Source organism: Symphalangus syndactylus, chromosome 10, assembly GCF_028878055.3.
Source record: "Symphalangus syndactylus isolate Jambi chromosome 10, NHGRI_mSymSyn1-v2.1_pri, whole genome shotgun sequence".
NCBI lineage: Eukaryota > Metazoa > Chordata > Mammalia > Primates > Hylobatidae > Symphalangus > Symphalangus syndactylus.
Window position 1 is genome coordinate 58,836,370 of NC_072432.2, and position 20,424 is coordinate 58,856,793.

The 20,424-nt window shown below is 43.7% G+C and overlaps 1 protein-coding gene across 2 annotated transcripts in view; it reads right to left on the reverse strand.

Annotated features, from left to right (window-relative positions):
• Positions 1–12,581: 12,581 nt before the first annotated feature.
• The window catches only part of LOC134731522 (uncharacterized), a 357,298-nt gene continuing 349,455 nt past the window's right edge, over positions 12,582–20,424 (reverse strand). The window contains exons 6-7 of one of the 2 annotated variants that reach the window (XM_063610344.1): positions 13,765–13,981; positions 12,582–13,246 (exon numbers count right to left, since the gene is read on the reverse strand). In XM_063610344.1, coding sequence (XP_063466414.1) covers positions 13,240–13,246; positions 13,765–13,981 — 224 coding nt within the window. In that variant the 3' untranslated portion in view covers positions 12,582–13,239. Of the gene's footprint in view, positions 13,982–20,424 lie in introns of both variants that reach the window. The other variant, XM_063610345.1, reaches the window with a different exon arrangement.

Sequence of the window (20,424 nt, forward strand, 5' to 3'; positions counted from 1 at the left end):
CACCGTCTGGGAGGTGAGGAGCGCCTCTGCCCGGCCACCCACCGTCTGGGAGGTGAGGAGCGCCTCTGCCGGGCCACCCACCGTCTGGGAGGTGGGGAGCGCCTCTGCCCGGCCACCCACCGTCTGGGAGGTGAGGAGCGCCTCTGCCCGGCCACCCACCGTCTGGGAGGTGAGGAGCGCCTCTGCCCGGCCACCCACCGTCTGGGAGGTGAGGAGTGCCTCTGCCCGACCACCCACCGTCTGGGAAGTGAGGAGCGCCTCTGCCCGGCCACCCACCGTCTGGGAAGTGAGGAGCGCCTCTGCCCGGCCGCCCCGTCTGGGAAGTGAGGAGCGCCTCTGCCCGGCCACCCATCGTCTGGGAAGTGAGCACCTCTGCCCGGCCACCCCGTCTGGGAAGTGAGGAGCGCCTCTGCCCGGCCGCCCCGTCTGGGAGGTGAGGAGCGCCTCTGCCCGGCCACCCATCGTCTGGGAAGTGAGGAGCGCCTCTGCCCGGCCTCCCATCGTCTGGGAGGTGAGGAGCGCCTCTGCCCGGCCGCCCCGTCCGGGAGGAAGTGAGGAGCACCTCTGCCCGGCCGCCCCGTCCGGGAGGAAGTGAGGAGCGCCTCTGCCCGGCCGCCCCGTCCGGGAAGAAGTGAGGAGCGCCTCTGCCCGGCCGCCCCGTCCGGGAAGAAGTGAGGAGCGCCTCTGCCCGGCCGCCCCGTCTGGGAAGTGAGGAGCGCCTCTGCCCGGCCGCCCCGTCTGGGAAGAAATGAGGAGCGCCTCTGCCCGGGCGCCCCGTCCGGGAAGAAGTGAGGAGCGCCTCTGCCCGGCCGCCCCATCCGGGAAGAAGTGAGGAGCGCCTCTGCCCGGCCACCCATCGTCTGGGAAGTGAGGAGCACCTCTGCCCGGCCACCCACCGTCTGGGAAGTGAGGAGCGCCTCTGCCCGGCCGCCCCGTCTGGGAAGTGAGGAGCGCCTCTGCCCGGCCGCCCCGTCTGGGAAGTGAGGAGCGCCTCTGCCCGGCTGCCCCGTCTGGGAAGTGAGCAGCGCCTCTGTCCGGCCACCCCGTCCGGGAAGAAGTGAGGAGCGCCTCTGCCCGGCCGCCCCGTCCGGGAAGAAGTGAGGAGCGCCTCTGCCCGGCCGCCCCGTCTGGGAAGTGAGGAGTGCCTCTGCCCGGCCGCCCCGTCTGGGAAGAAATGAGGAGCGCCTCTGCCCGGGCGCCCCATCCGGGAAGAAGTGAGGAGTGCCTCTGCCCGGCCGCCCCATCCGGGAAGAAGTGAGGAGCACCTCTGCCCGGCCACCCATCGTCTGGGAAGTGAGGAGCGCCTCTGCCCGGCCGCCCCGTCTGGGAAGTGAGGAGCGCCTCTGCCCGGCCGCCCCGTCCGGGAAGAAATGAGGAGCGCCTCTGCCCGGGCGCCCCATCCGGGAAGAAGTGAGGAGTGCCTCTGCCCGGCTGCCCCATCCGGGAAGAAGTGAGGAGCACCTCTGCCCGGCCACCCATCATCTGGGAAGTGAGGAGCGCCTCTGCCCGGCCGCCCCATCTGGGAAGTGAGGAGCGCCTCTGCCCGGCCACCCACCGTCTGGGAAGTGAGGAGCGCCTCTGCCCGGCCACCCACCGTCTGGGAAGTGAGGAGCGCCTCTGCCCGGCCACCCACCGTCTGGGAAGTGAGGAGCGCCTCTGCCCGGCCACCCACCGTCTGGGAAGTGAGGAGCGCCTCTGCCCGGCCACCCACCGTCTGGGAAGTGAGGAGCGCCTCTGCCCGGCCGCCCCGTCTGGGAAGTGAGGAGCGCCTCTGCCCGGCCACCCATCGTCTGGGAAGTGAGGAGCGCCTCTGCCCGGCCACCCTGTCTGGGAAGTGAGGAGCGCCTCTGCCTGGCCGCCCCGTCTGGGAAGTGAGGAGCGCCTCTGCCCGGCCACCCATCGTCTGGGAAGTGAGGAGCGCCTCTGCCCGGCCACCCACCGTCTGGGAAGTGAGGAGCGCCTCTGCCCGGCCGCCCCGTCCGGGAGGAAGTGAGGAGCGCCTCTGCCCGGCCGCCCCGTCCGGGAAGAAGTGAGGAGTGCCTCTGCCCGGCCGCCCCATCTGGGAGGTGAGGAGTGCCTCTGCCCGGCCACCCATCGTCTGGGAGGTGAGGAGCGCCTCTGCCCGGCCACCCATCGTCTGGGAGGTGAGGAGCGCCTCTGCCCGGCCACCCATCGTCTGGAAAGTGAGGAGCGCCTCTGCCCGGCTGCCCCATCTGGGAAGTGAGGAGTGCCTCTGCCCGGCCACCCATCGTCTGGGAAGTGAGGAGCGCCTCTGCCCGGCCGCCCCGTCTGGGAAGTGAGGAGCGCCTCTGCCCGGCCGCCCCGTCCGGGAAGAAATGAGGAGCGCCTCTGCCCGGGCGCCCCATCCGGGAAGAAGTGAGGAGTGCCTCTGCCCGGCTGCCCCATCCGGGAAGAAGTGAGGAGCACCTCTGCCCGGCCACCCATCATCTGGGAAGTGAGGAGCGCCTCTGCCCGGCCGCCCCATCTGGGAAGTGAGGAGCGCCTCTGCCCGGCCACCCACCGTCTCGGAAGTGAGGAGCGCCTCTGCCCGGCCACCCACCGTCTGGGAAGTGAGGAGCGCCTCTGCCCGGCCACCCACCGTCTGGGAAGTGAGGAGCGCCTCTGCCCGGCCACCCACCGTCTGGGAAGTGAGGAGCGCCTCTGCCCGGCCACCCACCGTCTGGGAAGTGAGGAGCGCCTCTGCCCGGCCGCCCCGTCTGGGAAGTGAGGAGCGCCTCTGCCCGGCCACCCATCGTCTGGGAAGTGAGGAGCGCCTCTGCCCGGCCACCCTGTCTGGGAAGTGAGGAGCGCCTCTGCCTGGCCGCCCCGTCTGGGAAGTGAGGAGCGCCTCTGCCCGGCCACCCATCGTCTGGGAAGTGAGGAGCGCCTCTGCCCGGCCACCCACCGTCTGGGAAGTGAGGAGCGCCTCTGCCCGGCCGCCCCGTCCGGGAGGAAGTGAGGAGCGCCTCTGCCCGGCCGCCCCGTCCGGGAAGAAGTGAGGAGTGCCTCTGCCCGGCCGCCCCATCTGGGAGGTGAGGAGTGCCTCTGCCCGGCCACCCATCGTCTGGGAGGTGAGGAGCGCCTCTGCCCGGCCACCCATCGTCTGGGAGGTGAGGAGCGCCTCTGCCCGGCCACCCATCGTCTGGAAAGTGAGGAGCGCCTCTGCCCGGCTGCCCCATCTGGGAAGTGAGGAGTGCCTCTGCCCGGCCACCCATCGTCTGGGAGGTGAGGAGCGCCTCTGCCCGGCCGCCCATCGTCTGGGAAGTGAGGAGCGCCTCTGCCCGGCCACCCATCGTCTGGGAAGTGAGGAGCGCCTCTGCCCGGCCACCTATCGTCTGGGAAGAAGTGAGGAGCGTCTCTGCCTGGCCGCCCCGTCTGGGAAGTGAGGAGCCCCTCTGCCCGGCCGCCCCGTGTCTGGGTAGAAGTGAGGAGCTCCTCTGCCTGGCCTCTCCGTCTGGGAGGTCTACCACGGAGGCCAGAAGCAATGTGGGGGCTGGATGTGGTGGCTCACGCCTGTGGTCCCGGCACTCTGGGGGGCGAGGCGGGTTGATCACTTCGGGCTAGGAGTTCGAGACCAGTCTGGCCAACTTGGCGAAACATGAAGAATACAACAGACAAACCAACCAACCAACTCAATGACAACAAAACAGGTCTACCCTGGAGTCATACTCTAATTTTTTCTATTTTCCTCCCTTTCTGATCCTTTATCCCACTTTCTTTTTCTTCCTCTTCCTTCTCCCTCTTCTTTGTCAAATAGAGGATTGAGTTATTATCACTGATCCATATAAAGTCCCTCTCTCATTTATTTTAACTCCCACCCCCATTTCTATTCCCCGACTTCCCATGTGCAACCTTCCTAATATGTTTGATACGCATCTTTTTGTTTGTATGTATTTTTAGAAAATGTTTATTGTTTTTGTATGCAAAAAAAATTAATAAAAAAAAAAATAAAATAAAAAAAAAATAATAATAATTATCTTGGTGTTTCCCATATATAATTTCATATCCATGGAATTACATAGGGGCAAAGTTATCAAACCAGAACATGGTGGAAATTTATTTGGATATATGGAAACTTGGTCCATATATTTTCAATGTAGGATCCATATGTCCTTTGCATGGTCAAAGAAGTAAAATGCTGTTGAATGTTTTAGAAATATATTAAGAAAATAGAATTTTCTTTCTGGATTGTTCTAGTCTCTTACAGTATAAAAATTAAATTGTTTGTGCAAAATTATTCTCATCAAAGGATATTTTAGCCGGGCGCGGTGGCTCACGCTTATAATCCCAGCACTTTGGGAGGCCGGGGCGGGCGGATCACGAGGTCAGGAGATCGAGACCACGGTGAAACCCCGTCTCTATTAAAGATACAAAAAATTAGCCGGGCGTGGTGGCGGGCGCCTGTAGTCCCAGCTACTCGGAGAGGCTGAGGCAGGAGAATGGCGTGAACCCGGGAGGCGGAGCTTGCAGTGAGCCAAGATTGCGCCACTGCACTCCAACCTGGGCGACAGAGCAAGACTCCATCTCAAAAAAAAAAAAAAAAAAAAAGGATATTTTAGTTGAATTCGCCATAGGAAACAAGCAATATACTCCCTTCTTACACTGTGGTTATTGTTTTGAGATTTTATGTGTCTCCCAGCTCTATCAGGTTTTATGTGTCTCTACCATTTTTTCTACCTTTGTCTCATTATTTTTTAGCTTTTGGATGATTTCTTATAAAACAAGAGGAAAGATCATAGTTCCTACTCCATAATTTTTAAACCAGAAATCATATGTAGCTTTTTGATCTTCTAATAATCATGTGTATGTAAAGAACATATAAGGCTCATATTCTACCATATAAAAGAAAAAATCCTCAGCCAAAGCTAAAAATGCAGAACTTGTTACACATAAGAACATTTTCCAACTTCTGAGTATATCTGAATGGCTCTGGTTTTAGATTTTCCCCATGATTTAGAGATGTTTTTATTTTTTCAAAGACAAATCATCTGTTCTCAAGACTGTTTTCTTTGTTTGTTTTCTGATGTCTTCCTAGATGCACAGTGTACTGAAATGTTGAGATACTACCTTCAGAGCAGAAAATAGATTCTCCCAATCATATCTTATCCTCTTATCCTCCAAAGCTCCCAATTTGCCAGTGAAGTAACATGAAACTTGATATAGATAAATACTGTGACCGTAATCCCAATTGGGAGCACACTCATCTCTTAAATAGTTCTGTCAACTGGGATTTATCTGCATGGAAGGCATATAAAGCATCGTTTACATAAATAACTTGGAGTTTTGGGTTGGACATAATATCGGGGATGAGTAACTGCCCTGGAGTATACCTATTAAATCAGTCACCAGGCTCAAACAATCAGAAAAGCATTGACTATAGCCATACAAAACTTGATCACAACATAATCTTCCTCTGCTTCTTGATGAAGTAACAAAATATGCTGTGTTCATTGAACAGCTGCTTTCATAAGGAGAGCAATAATGAAAAAATCTTCCAGAACCTTCAGCATTTGCACATGAAAACAAGGTTTCCAGTGAGAAAATTAAAACGCCAGCAAGATTTATACTTACCTATGCAGATGTCCTGTCGTCTTAAACATGTTGTATTCCTTTTAAAATGTAAGAAACAGACACAATGTCATTTTTCAAAGTACTGTTATTGAAAAATAAAAGTTATAACCACGATTTCTGTTATGGGCTGAATTTTGTCCCTCTCAAAATTCATGTGTGAACTTCTAATTCCTACTCTCTCAGAATGTGACTATTTGGGCATAGCACCTTTAAAGAAATAATTAAGTTAAAATGAAGCCATTAGGATGGGCCCAAATCTGATTTGACTAGTATCCTTATAATAAGAGGAGATTAGGCACAGATAACACCTATAGAGGGAAGACTGTGAAGATACGGGGAGAAAATGGCCATCTGCAAGCCAAGGAGAGATGCCTTAGAAAATCAACTCGGCCAACACCTTAATCTCAGGCTTCTAGCATCCCAAACTGTGAGACTGTATATTTCTGTCATTTAAGCCACACAGTCTGTGGTATTTTGTTATCACAGCCCTTACAAGCGAATACAATACAGTTCTCTTTCTTGTTTAAAGATAAATATGGAAATGAAGATAGAAAGGCCCAAAGTTAAGTCATCTCTAACTTGCTCAGACATCCAGCTTTTCATTGATTCCATATGGAAATCAATGTTCCCTTAATTGCTTGGACTTTGGCTGTGAATATTCTTCCATCGTAACTTCTCTATTAAGAAGAGTGAAATGTCAGATAGTTAGTTGGAACAGGACTTGTCAGAGCTGCATAAAGCAAGCATGAAAGCATATTCCCCAGGGAAACATCTGTTTTTATAAATGAGTTAACTCTGAAGAAGTAGACATGTAAATAGTATAGCCTAATTAATTTCAAAGGGGATGTAAAGAAGAGAAATGTGCAAATTACTAGTAGAAAAAATGGTGAAAACTAGATTTTTGAGGATTATTGTGTTATACCATTTGACAGTCTTTTAATATACCTAGAAAATGAGAAAGAGGCCTGTTTGAGATCCTCTTATTAAATAGAAAGCTTTTTTCTCACCATTCTATTCTTTTAAGTGTCCTTATAATAATCAAATGATAAGATCACATCTTCTTGCTTCAATGTTCATATGTAAAGCTTCCCCATCTCACTGCTTCCTATCAAATGAGAGCAGGAAGTGAAAAAAGCTTTTGTGAACCAGGACATCCCGCAGATCGAACAAACATGTGCCAGCATCCTACCCAGATGCACAGCTTAGGAAGAAGGTCCTGTTCATTGAGCCATACCGGGTTTTCTAGAGAAATTGAACAATCTTTCAAATGATTTGTGAAATTTTAGGCACATAAAACTTCTAGATCTCAGAAATGAACTGATGACTATACTGCCATGGCAGTCATGTTTTACTTTGTTTAATATGTGGAATATAATTTTCTAAAGGGCACTATAGTATTAAGAGTCTTGTTTTCCAAGATTTTTGGATAAATATTTAATATCTATGTAAAGTATTTTACCTTAGTTATTAATCACCACTTTATTTGCATACATGGTGGGGGAAGAGCCTCTATTTGAAGATAAACTCTATCTATGGCCTAACCTGGTCATATGTCGGAGGTGATTCAGAAAAGACGTGGGTCAGTCCCAGCAGTATTCTCTACATGAAGAACCAAAGAACATCCTGAGAAAGAATTCAGCCCATGAAGACAGGTGACTCTGCTACTATGACAGAGACATGAGGTACCACTGCCAATCTGGGGACAGCTTCTTAGTGCATCATGTGGGACATGGTGGGTGGAGAAAGAAATGTAGTCTCTTTATTATGTTCGCCTATGTCTGCTCCTTGCCACATGAACCCTGGCCTCTCAGTATGACACCTTTTCACTGACAGGGTTCTTTTAATTTGCACCCAAACAGGTATAGCATACTCAAGATATTAGGGCAAGGGGCTCAAGAGGGGTTCTCAAATCACTCCTACAGTCTGCCTGAAACCAGCACCCCCACCGTCACTACCTAGATTCAAGTGCTTCATTGGGTTTAATACTCTCATACACATAATTTCTAGGTAGTGTGACCATATAAAAATCCCAAAAAGGATATTTTTGAGGATGAAATGGAGCAGTAAAAGTAGTAAAAATTATATAATTTCTTTGAAATATGTATATTGGACTTACAATTTAATATTATCTCATTGGCTGTCCAATGAACTTTATTCATTGCTGAAAATATAAAAATATTCTTGCCAAAATATAGAACTAACATTTCTGTTATTAAAGCAAAATAAAAAATGTCTTTATATGAATTACTCGAACCTTAAGAAATAAATGGGATAATTATTTTTGGATCACACACACATTCTTAATTATTTTCTTAGCCTGTACCTGTTTCTAACACTGTGTCATTGGCAATTTTCTGAAGAATATATTTTGCAATGTTGTGCTGTTTTACATTTTTTAATAAAATTGTTTGCAATTTTCTTCAAATTTGTATTTTGTGATGAATACAGTTTAAATTGCTAACACTCAGTTGACTCTGCTCTGTAGACCATAATTTTTTAACTGAGAAACTATCTACAGATGCTGAGTTTCGTGATAAGATCAGAGAAAATTTGGCTAAATAATCTTCTCAATTCTAATTTTATTGAAATGTGTGAATATCTCAGTCCAAATATGTTAACAATTAAAAGACAAAAGAGGTGCAAAAACAGAAAAACAAATGATGGTTGAAGAGCTGTTGAGCTGTCACTATGAAAAGTATGCCATAGAGCAGAGGAAAAATAACAAAATGAATCAACATGTTTTTAAAAATTAGTAAAACAATCATATACTAAAAACGAAAATGTGATATAAAGATGAAAGAGGTCAGAAAATGTGGAGATTTCTTTCTCAGTGAGGCCATCTAGGCTCATTAGAGACATTCTAATCATTTTGATCCTTAAGTGAAAAAGTCTGTGTTTTCATACTCTTACTTCTTTTGGTTCCTATGCCAATCTGCAAACTTATTCTCAGCAACTTTTAAATCTACCAAGGAGTCTGACAGAGTGGTAAGGTCCATTACCCAAGTCAAAAGAATACCAATTACATTCTTCTCTCAAAACAAAAAGGGAAGCATTATTGACTTAATTCTAGAAGTTTGCCCAAATGTTTTATCTCAGACCAAAGCCTGTCTGCTCCAAGGAGCCTTCCTGTCTGAACAGCTAGCTACTTTCAAATGGCACTGTGTTCCTTTCCCGTCTCCCCTTAAAAAGTCCCAGTTCACCAATTCTCCCACTATGTTATCTTGATCATCACTGTGATTAACAAAGGTCAAGAAGAGCGGGCGTAGTGATGCTCACCTGTCGTCCCAGGCTTCCTTGGAGTTTGAGGCTGGAGTGATCACGATTATGCCACTGCACTCCAGCCTGAGCAACAGAGCAAGACCCCTACTCAAATTAATGTAAAATAAAATAATAAATGAACAAAGGTCAAGAAGAAATTATCAAATTAGCATCTGAAAATAAAGAAAAATGAGTGTCTTTGCAATGTTTTTCAGATGGTCCATGTTAGCAGTAAAAACTGACCTGTACATTTATCTCTTATGTTGTTTCCTTCCCAGTTAGGACTGCTTTTTTGCATGCTTTTTGAAAATATTTATGCTGGGAGGTTTATATATTTAAAAAAAGGCCTTGAGAGAACAGGAATGAAAAGGGAAGGATGCACAAATTAAAAAATCAAAATGGCAAATATATTACTTTGGGTGTATATTTTAAGCAGCTGTAACAACAACAACAACAACAAAACCCTAAAATTCAAAGTCTCAAACAAAATAGAATTTTATTTCTGTCTCATCTAATGATCCAGGGATGAGCATTTCCAGGCCAGCAGGGAAGCTCCTTCCCTATGGATGTCTTGTTACTCTTCCATTTCCTCCAGTGTTCTTCTCCGTATTGGTTGAGGTTGGATTACACATACTAGTCCATGTTCCATTTTCTAAGAAGGGAAAAAGAAATTAAGTGGCAAGCAAGCAATTTCTTCTTTAAACCATTTTACTTGGAAGTTACACATATCACTTTTATTATGAAGTAGTTGATGCTATAGATATGAAATACATGTGAATATGTATACACACAAATGTATATAGAAATATGCAAATATACATATATAGAATAAAGATGTATACATTATATACACATATATACAGTCTCAATGCAATGACACAAAAAAAGAGACTGTTATGAAGGATTTGGGTGTCTTTGTAGAAAGCATATTTAAAATTTGTCAGATTAATATTAGTCAGCAACTGCACATCCCTTTTCATTTTGTCCTACCATCATTTTGATTGTTTATAGATTTTTACACTTGCAATCTAAACTTAACAAGAATAAATCAGTGACATTTTCCTTGAATACTTATTGTATAGAAGAATTAATAATACCTCACAGAAAAGAAAAACAATACATTTGGGAAGATTGACAGAAGGAAAGAGAAGACATGATTTAGATCTTCAGAAGAGAAGGAAGATCTAGATCTTTTGTGAAAAATTCACAAAGTTATTCAAAGCAGAAATCTGTAATATAATTTCAATTTCTATTCTATGGTATCAATCTACATTAAAAGTGCATATTTCAAAACAAAATCCCTCTGATGCCCTTGTATCCCATATACACATTTATACTCTCAAAATATTCCATATGTCATTTCATAAAATTATTTACATATTTCTACTAATGCAGGGCCAAATAAACCAACTAAATAGAATGAGAAGAAATTAGCTTGGCCAGTCTTTTATTTTTCTCTAGTTCTGCTATGGAAACATTTTAGCATCTATTGTTTTTAAAAGAAATAGAAGATTCCTTAAAGTAAGGCTGACTGCCTTCCATTCCAGACAAAATAATGCTAAACCTCTTCTAGAACACAGCAAATTGTAGGATAAAATTAGCTATTGTTGTAAAGGGTAACTTTGCCCTGCAAAGTTAAATTAAATTCAAGTATTTTTTGTGAGCTATTATAAAATGGATTTGGCTCCTCCACGCTTGGTCCCTCGGATAGCTAGAACCGTTGTGCTTGCTGGTCCCCATGCTGGAGCTCTTCTGCTTTTCCATGGGTGCCCAGCTTTTATCACCACCATGTACAGAAGTATTTTTAACTTATTGTATTTTCTTCTTAAAGACCTTGAACTGAGGAGCTTGAAGTGGATTCTATCACCAAGAAATGAGCCCAAAGTAAAATCACTTCCTCTGGTTAATCTGCATTACAATTTATTTAATGCTGATAAACAGGAATTGACATATTATCGATCAAAAAATTGTATCAAAGAAATATGTTTAACAGCATGAGGTAAATGCTAAGTTTCTCTTGATTAGTATAGATGATCAATATTTTAAAAACACAGAGGTAGGAAAGATCATTGTGCACAGGACTATTCAAGGAACTTTTCATAGTGGAATGCAATAGAGATGGGCAGATTTCAACAAGGTAGAGAAGCAAGTGGACAGAAAAATAAACATGGAGGGGAGGATATTCTGATCAAATTCTTCAACCATCTGTCTTAAAACTTCTCCACAATAATATGAAATGTTTATTCAGTGCTTACTCTGTGGCAGGCATTTTATAAAGATTATTTCATGTGAACTAAGAACACACTTTTGACTTGAGTGCCAAGATAATCTCCACTCTAGATACATGGATTCTGATGCATAGATCAGTTTGCTAATTCATTTAAGGTGACATAGCTAATAAATGGCAGAGACATGATACAAACCCATGTGTGACTCTGGAATTCTCATGCTTAACCACTGTAATATAAAGACATTCTTACTGCAAAGTCATGGAGTGCATCCCTTTCATCTCACTTCTACTATCAGTGATTACCTTTCAGGCCAGGCCCTTATCATACCTGACATGAACTGCTATTACAACCTACTTAAAATATGGCTTCTCTAATTTTAATATCCGTCTCTCTAGCTTATCCTTCATAATGCCCACCTCATGTTCTGCTCATTCTTTCCCTATTCAAAACCTTTTAGAGGCTCCCAATGCATTAAAAACACACACTTAAATAACCTCTTTTGATGTCCTCATATAACCCAATTTACTTTTCAACATTTTTGCCCTCCCTACTGCTCACTCCACTTCATATCAGATTAATTATGTACTTGCTTGTCTTTCCCATTAGATTTCCAATTACTTAAGAATAGAAGAAATGCCTTCTCTTCCTGCCCTGTATAGTTCTTAGCAAAATTCCAAACATATGGTGGACGTTTATCAAATGTTTGTTTCTTTGAATTTTGCCGAATCGGCATGTTGTAAGCATAATGAGTAGTTTGTGTTGACTAAGGCAGGTAAGATATGAAGGGAAGAAGCAACAGAAGTGCAGGGTAGGGGGGCCATATTGTAGGGGCACATCAACGATCAATGTCAGAAGTTGGGACTTTAACTTGAAATAGGCAACAAAATGTGCTTTGAGATGAAACATGTTAAAGTATATGGCAAGGTATAAAACCAAATTTCATTATAATGTTCCCTCTGTTGCCATTCTTTCTTCCCACATACAAATGGCATGCATTTTGCCTAACACCTATGAATTTGCCTACAACCTGTGAATGAAGCCGTTCTCAATGTTATTCCATGTCATTTTTACAAATTCTCAAGATAGTTCTACTTTTTCAGTGCCTGTGAATACTTGCCCCTATGAGCATCAATGTCTCTTTGAGAAGGTACAACAGATTGCCACTAGTATTATAACTGGGCATGTTAAAGCATGGCATTTCCATCACCTGGAAGCGAATGGGGAAACCAACCTGAACCAGGCCGGAGCTCATTGGCAGTGCTGGCTGGTTCAGACTTACTAGCACCTGTCACTTGCAGTCTCCATTGCTAACAAAATCATTCCTTAGCTATTGTAGAGTCACATCAAGATGTTAGAGTTACCATCTCTTGAGGAAGCAGAATGTCCTGGTATCTATAATATGAGAACAGATTCCTCCTGGCTACTCTCCAGGTTAGGGTCACAATCCTAATATGGACAAAGTTGCTTCCTTTGAGATTCGTTATCCATAAAATGAGGAAACAACGTTTATATGCTCTATCCAACAGTTTTTATTTTGGGGTTTTTGTTTGTTTGGAGTGGAGAGGGGGAAGTGTCAACTGATATATAATAAATATCAAAAAAAATTAAGTATAAACCAAGATTTGATATTAAAAACTTTTTTTAATAATCAAATTCTGTAATTCGTCAGAGATATAAAGTCAAACCATAAGTACAACATTGGGGTCTTGATATTCTTATAAGCCTTTTTAGTCTCTTTCTGCTGGACAAATGATGGGTCTATGAGAAGATAGCCTGATAGCCTCTGGAAACTTCCAAAGTCTTTCATCTTGTTGTTATGAAACTTCTCCGTCTTTCAGAAATGTAATGAGGCAGCATTATATAGAGGAAATGACTCAGGATTGGGCATAAGCATCATGAAGACTAGGCACTGGTGTGTAGAAAGTCTCAACTTCTCTATGCCTCAGTTTTCTTATTGGTAAAATATAGCAGGTAAATAAAATCATTGCAGGAGTCTTTACCTGCTCTAAAGTTTAGTGATTCTGTGATAGCAAATTTTCTCAAAATCAGTCTCACAAGTAAGAAAAATGTTGAATGTATATTTGGTGACAGTCTGACAGTATATCCATGGATTTTCTGTGTGTTCCATTGTTAGTTCTTAATAAAGATAAGTAAGATTTAGTCCTTGCTCTCAAGATGTTTATAACCTAGTAAGTAGAAAAAGACAAAGGCATTTAACATAAAGCAAAATGTAATCAACTATTACTAGAATCCAAAGAGAAATAAAATATAGTCAAGTAAAATCAGTGGAGAACATGTTATTAAAGTGTTAACATTTGATTTTGTTATGGGATCTTTGGGATGTCCCTTTCCTGGCTGGAAACCTCTGTGGCCGATGACACCTTTGCCAGTTTTGCTTGGGCCCACTGGGCTCATTTCACCCACTTGGCCAGTAGGCTGCACTCGGCTCATACCACTGGTCTGGGTCTCATGCTTGCCAAGGGCGTGTATCCCATGCCTGCCAAGGGCGAGTCAGGCATGGAACAGTGAGGGGTGTGTGAGCGAGTGTGGGGTCTGGCCACTGTGCACAGTCAGACACACCAACTGCTGCAGTGGGGCGGGAACTCCAGGTGCTGGCACTGGTGCTGGCTCTCTGCAAGGCTACAGCCAGACTAGGCACACCACAAGCAGCTTCCACAACTGGCACTAAGGAATGCAGTGGCACCTGGAATCTTGGAGATGCCAGGAACCACAGGATCCCAAAGAGGGAATCACAGCCCTGGCTTGGGGAGCTCCTAGGTCTGGGATCCCCGAAGGGCCACAACTCTTCTCTCCTTTTCTTCTCCCGCAACCTGGCAAGCAAGGGACATGTTTCAGGCTTGTTTGTGTTACTGCTCTTTTAGCCTCACCATTCAGTGGGTCCCGAGTTCTTGTTATGTGACCTGGAAGAATGAGATATGCAGACAAGTGAAGGGTGAGCAAGACGAAGAGGAGCGTTATTGGGCAATAGAACAGCTCAGGGGAGACCTGCAGGGGGCAGCTCCCTTCTGCAGCCAGGGTGTCCGGATGAGTGTTCAGCTCCTAGCAGAGACGATAGCACCTATCCTCAGGCAGGTAGTTCCAACAAGTGTTCAGCTCTCAGCAGAAAACGTAGCTCCTCTCTGCAGCTGGTCCTCCCATCATCTGCTCTGCTCTGGCTGAGCCCTGGGCTTTTATCGACCTCAGTGGGGAGGAAGTACATGCTGATTGGTCCATGGGCAGCCATTGGTGGGCCCAGAAAAAGGCAGCACAAATTCCCACTGTGGTCTGCAGGACTAGCAGTCTGCCCCCCAGCCTTCAGGCCCTCCTTTGCCTGAAGGTGGGGCCTCAACAAGGACCCACCCCCTTCCACACAGGAGCCTGTCTGCCTCCTGCTGCTGTCCATGGCACCCAGGCTGCTTGCACCAAGGGGCACCTGCAGGCCAGCGCCGAGCTGCCCTCAGCCCCCCTTCAACTCCCCCCACCACATGCTTATTGGCACCCAAAGTCTGGAGGAGGCTGAGGCAATGAGGGGGCTGGCATGTCAGCACTACCACGAGTGAGTGCACACTTGGATGGCCCCAACCCTGCTCTGAGATTGGAGCAGGCACCAGGAATGGGGAGAGGCAAGTCAGTGGGAGCAGACACTGCCAAGCCTGAGGGGACAGGAGGGCCTTCCTGGGCTCCTGAGGGTGCAAAGTGCAGAGATGCCGAGGCCCTACGTTTGGGAGGGCGGAGCTCTCGCCCACTCCATGGAGTGTGTGGCAGCCCCAGCTGCACCTCCTCACAATCCGGGGCCTGTGCTCCAGGTCCTCGCTGAGGCCCTCTCTGCCTACTCCTCTGTGCCTGACCACATTGCTCCCCATCCAGTGGGTGGCTCAGCCTGGCTCCATCACAGTAGCCCCCAGGGCGGTGGGCTCCACGGAGGCTCTCGCTTGTCCCTAGTTCCTGCCAGCTCTGTGGAGTGCAGCACCACTCCGGGCCCAGTTCTGCCTCCTCCCCACACCCTCCCCACAGCAGTGGCAGGCAACAGCGGCAACTGCATGGCCAGGGTGCAGAGCAGCAGAGGCTCTGGACCTGGGAGCAGGTCCTGCCCGGCCTCAGGAGGGTGGGAGCAGTGCAGTCCACTGCTCAGGGACACAGGGCACAGGGGACCCACTGCTGCCATTGATGATGCTCCCACAGCCGCTCCTGCTGCCACTGTCTGTGCCTCCCTGATGACAGCAGCTCTCTGGATGGTCTGCTGCTGCCATTAATTTAAGCCCTGAAGAATCAGTAGCCGTAATCATAAATGGGGATTAGATAGGAGTGAGAATTCAGGAGCACACAACAACAAAGGAAAAACATTCAGTGGTCTATGGGTGGGGATAAATGTTAAATCATAGGGCATTCTATGACAACACTGAGTAGTAGAATTTGGCATACTGGCTTCTGGGAGACAAGAACTAAGATAGGCTAGGACAAAGAAAAGAGAGCCTTCAATGCCAGACACAAGAGTTCAGAGGTAATGGGGTCCATGGTCAATTTTTGAGCAAGGGAATTAAATGAGAAGGTTAAAACTGTACTTGAAACTGAGTATCAGTTGAAGATTGAATGCTGAAATTAATGAGGAGCTCTTTCCCAGATAAGGAAGGCCAAGGTGTGAATCTGGCTGCAGAGGTAAGAACAGAAATAAAGGGAGGTACATTCTAAAGCTTAATAAGCGCTCTGTTTTATAAATGTTCTGTGAGTGCCTAATAAGTTCTAGGCACTGGGTAAGGTGTAGGAATACAAAGATGAACAAAATATTGTCCTCTGTCAAGAATGGCTTATTGGTTAAAAGGATGACTTCCCGAAGTTGAAGCTTGGCTTCATAGTTTTAAGCTGTGTAACTCTGGACAAGTTGCTTACCTTCTTTGTGCCTTAATTTCCTTATGTGTAAAAAGGGGATAATTAGTAACATTCCTCAAAGTATTATGATGAAGATTAACTAGGTCAATGCAAGGCAAAAGATTTTCTGTCATATTAATACAGGATTCAGTATATATTTGCTACTTCTACTTCCACACAGAATTACACAGAATGAAGTAATTTCAGAAGGAAGAATTTGGTTTGGTGAAAGTAAGACATTTCAAATAGCAAAATAAAAGAAAAGGGATATCTTTTAAAAGTGGTAAGAATCCATTTATTAATATTAGCTTAGCTCAAGAATGAATATAAACAACTAGAGAGGCTTCACCTAATCTAATACTTTAAAGACATGTTATTTCTCAGAGGAATAGAACTCTCAGAGCAGAAGAACAAATTATATATTTTATATTAAATCAATAAGAAGTTCATAGTTATAATAACTCAATCTGTTCTGCATTACTTTATCAGTGATGGAGACAGAAAATACTATGAGAAGCATGATACTTTATCCTTGACTAGTTTTTCTAAGCTGTCTTTTTAAATTGAACATCAAAGAATTTTTGCAATTGAAGATTGTTTATACTACCCATTTAATGTCTAGCATTTTGAACATTTTCTCTCCTGCTTTTTTAAAGTAATACAATTTCCCAGTGTTTAGCACAGGGGATATTATGGTTTGGGGGGATAAACCAGCTCCTAAGAGTTTAAGTTTATCTACAGGTCCTTCCTTATGTGTCTAAAAGTAAACTCTGGGGTACTATTGTGAGTAGCATTATCAAAGTTGCTTTTGTGTGTCAGCATTTATTTTAGTTTTGTTGTCAAAGATCATGCAGTTTTTTTGTTTCTATTTATTAACCTAAATATCCCTTAGTCAACAATCTTTTCTGAAAGCCTGTAATCCTGAAACAGATTTCCTGAGCAAGAGGGAGTTAAATAAAACACTCATTTTCTAGGACTTGGAACATTTGTCCTAATTTCACACCTTATGCTGCAGCTCAGTCAGTGCTTGAAAGGCAAAGCATGCAGCCAAAAAGCAAATTCCAACATCACCTCTTCTATTGCATTGCACCTTTTGACTCCCTAAGACAGCATAAGATGCACTAACATGCCTCTTTGCTTTACAGTGAAGCAGTATTTGGATTATGTCAAAATCAGAGACCTGAAGAAAGATGCTTACTTTATATGCAAACCCTGTTTCAAACCTTGTCTACTATATTCTTTCTGACACTCTTTATTGTTTCAAAAATAATTCTCAAAGTAGCTTCAGTAATGGAAAGCAATTTATTCACACAGCAAATATTTATTAAACACCTACAATATCCATATCACTGAAATCACTATAGTATGGGATGAGGGAATGGGGATGAACTATAGGCGTAAATTATACAAAAATAGGCAATAAGAAAGTTTTTCCTTCAAGAGTTCAGAATCTAGTTGAAAATATAAATAAGAGTATACAAATTGTATATTATTAGAAAACTATGGATCATCATTTTTCATTTTTAGCATCATGTCTATTTTCAGATACACAGAAATGCTTATAGATATTTAAATTTAAAATCCTCTTTCCTCAATGATACAGAGTAATGTTTAATTTATTTATAATAAACTGGATAAAAGAACCTTAGAGAGTGATTTGAACAAAGCCACCAGATAGAAACAAAAGGCAGGAATCTTTCCTAGCAAATATTAGAAATATCAAAGATTAAATGAAACTAATTTTAATAAACAATGATTTGTTTCTAATTTGCATTTAGACATGTTCATAAACATTGCCTTTTATGATTGCCAAAATTTGATTTGGATATGCATTGTCTCTATCCTGATTTAGCAATGTGTATATAAACTTCTATTTCCCAATCACTGATGTAGGAAAATCAGTATGTGCCCTCCACAAACATTGGTTAATTGTTTGAATCTAGTTTTCGCAGCTAGATTCTTCTTTACCCTGTATTTCTGTTCCTTGATTGTAGGGTAAGTTCAAAGGGAGACCATGTGGTAATGAGTCCAAAGGGCTTATGAGTCATAGGCTAAAACCTTAGCAACTTGGCAGATGAGCTGTGCTTAAAATTTAGAAATGGGCTCAGCACTGATGTACTATGGAACCCATATCTGGAATTTCTACCTTGTCTTAGTCCATTTTGTCTTATTACAACAGAATACCACAGACTGAGTGATTTACAGTTATGGAGGCCAGGAAGTTCAATATCAAGGTGGTGGCATCTGGCAAGGGCCTTCTTGCTGCATTATCCCATGAAGGTGAGAAGGTAAGAGAGGGTTTGAGAGCAATGGGGACAAAAGGTCCAACTCATCATTTTGTCAGGACACCACTCCTGAGATAACTAATCCATTCCTGAGACAGTGGCATTAATCCATTCAGGAGGGCAGAGATGTCTCTCCTAAAGATCCCACCTCTTAACACTATTGCACTGGGAATTTAGTTTTCAACACATGAATTTTGGGGGACACATTTAAACCATACCATACTTTTAAAAAGGAAGTTTGTGGAGGAGAGAAAAATGGACCAGTTGGTCATTCGATTTCTCACTTGTTCATTACCATATTCTCATCAGATTGAGTTTAATTTATTTTATAGATTTTCTGGGTTGACCATGTAAACATAACTAGCATAGTGGTTAAGAACATGGACTTGAACCAAATTTGCCAAGTTTGAACCATGCTTCTGCCATATAAGCTTGAATAATTTTCTTCACTTCTGTCTTCATTTTCCTTATCTGTATAATTAAAATAATGGTATCAACTTCCAAATGCTTTGGGAAAATTAATTGACTTGATATGGGTAAACTTTTTAGGGCAGTGTCTGTCCATTTTAAGCATCTCTAAGATTTTGCCATTACTATACTGTTATTCCTTAAAATATTATTGGGATTCTGTACTGTAACTTTTTGCTTCACATACAATTTTAGTAGAGCTAAGAAAAGTTGGCAGCACCAAATGAGGGAAGATCAGAGTCTTTTCCTTTGTTTTTAAACACTAAGGTAACCATTTTTTAAAATATCTAATTTCTATGACATGACCAGTCACCAAAGTTTTTCTTTCCTGTGGTTCAAATGAGGTCTACTTCAGTAATCACAATTTAGCAAGAAGTCAACAGAGGGAATGCAAAACACAGTGTAAAAAAAACTTTCACTCTTATTTATACAAGTTTATATTGAGTGTTAATATTTAAATTCTTTAAAAAACTCTACTTTTTTTCTGTATTTCATCAATATAGATAACAAATATAATTTCTTTTGTCTATTTAAAAAGAAGAAAAACAGTAGATAAGCAGAGAAATTTAACACTCCTCTGAAATCTAAACATAGCATCTTTTTAATCAAAAACAACAGGTTAATCCTGGCTTTGGAGTCAGAGAAATCATATTAAAATGCATACACTGTGATTCATTCAAAACCTGAATATAGCAACATATAATCCTATAAAGCCACAGAGATTTTTAGATCAAAGCAAAAAAGGTAAATCAAACCTGAAATGAATGGATTAACAGAAATGGGAGCGTTACTGTAATATTCCTTTGTATTGAGTAACAGAGAAGCAGATTTGTCAAATCTTGCTTTCTAATTCCCATCTGGAAAAGCCTTGCTCTGGAAATGAACAGGTTTGAAGGAATGCCTTTGACATCTGTAAAGTTAAAAAGCATCAATAATTGGAATGGGCTTAATCCCTCATTCAACAGCAGGTACTTTATACGCAATCATAAGAAGTGATGAAAGTCAGGCACAGATGTACAAATTGTTAGATTTAATCAGATTGGTCCTCTACCCCTGGTTTAGTCTATTCTGTTTTAGCTTCTGCTTAACCTGAGTTAATGGAAGGAGATGGTCATATATGTAAGGAACAAATCCAGGTCAAAAATCAGTTTGGAGATGTCGGGTGACAACTGAGTTTAACCCATGAACCACCAGATATAGAAAGTTTTCATTAATAGTTCTTTGTGTATCATCATTCATACTAGTCTATATTAAACTGATTCTGTGAAAAGGGCCTAGTGCTTGCTTCTCTGAGATTCTGCAATAAGAAGAGGCTGTGTGTCAAAGAGAAACAATAGTGGGTGGTAGGGGCAAAATAAACAGAGGAAGTAGACCTGAGACTTAGGGGTTGACAACACCGTTTCTGATGTCTAAAATGTTTATTGGAGTAGCACACACATTTAGATGCTCTGAAATTTATTCTGTTTTCACAGTTCTAGCTGTTAAGTAGCCATCTCTCTCTCCAAATAGTGGTATAGAGATGGAGAAAAGAAAATGAAATTTATAATTGCACAATCAGATTACAGTATGGATTTAACTAGAAATTGATTCAAAAATTTATGCTTATCTACCCACATCTCAAATTTTGGGGAAGGATTTTAATTTCAATTATTTACTATTACTATGTCCTATTGGAAGTCTAAAGAAAAACTTGAAAATACTATATAACATGTTTCATCAGAACCTCTAAGCATATTATTGCCTAC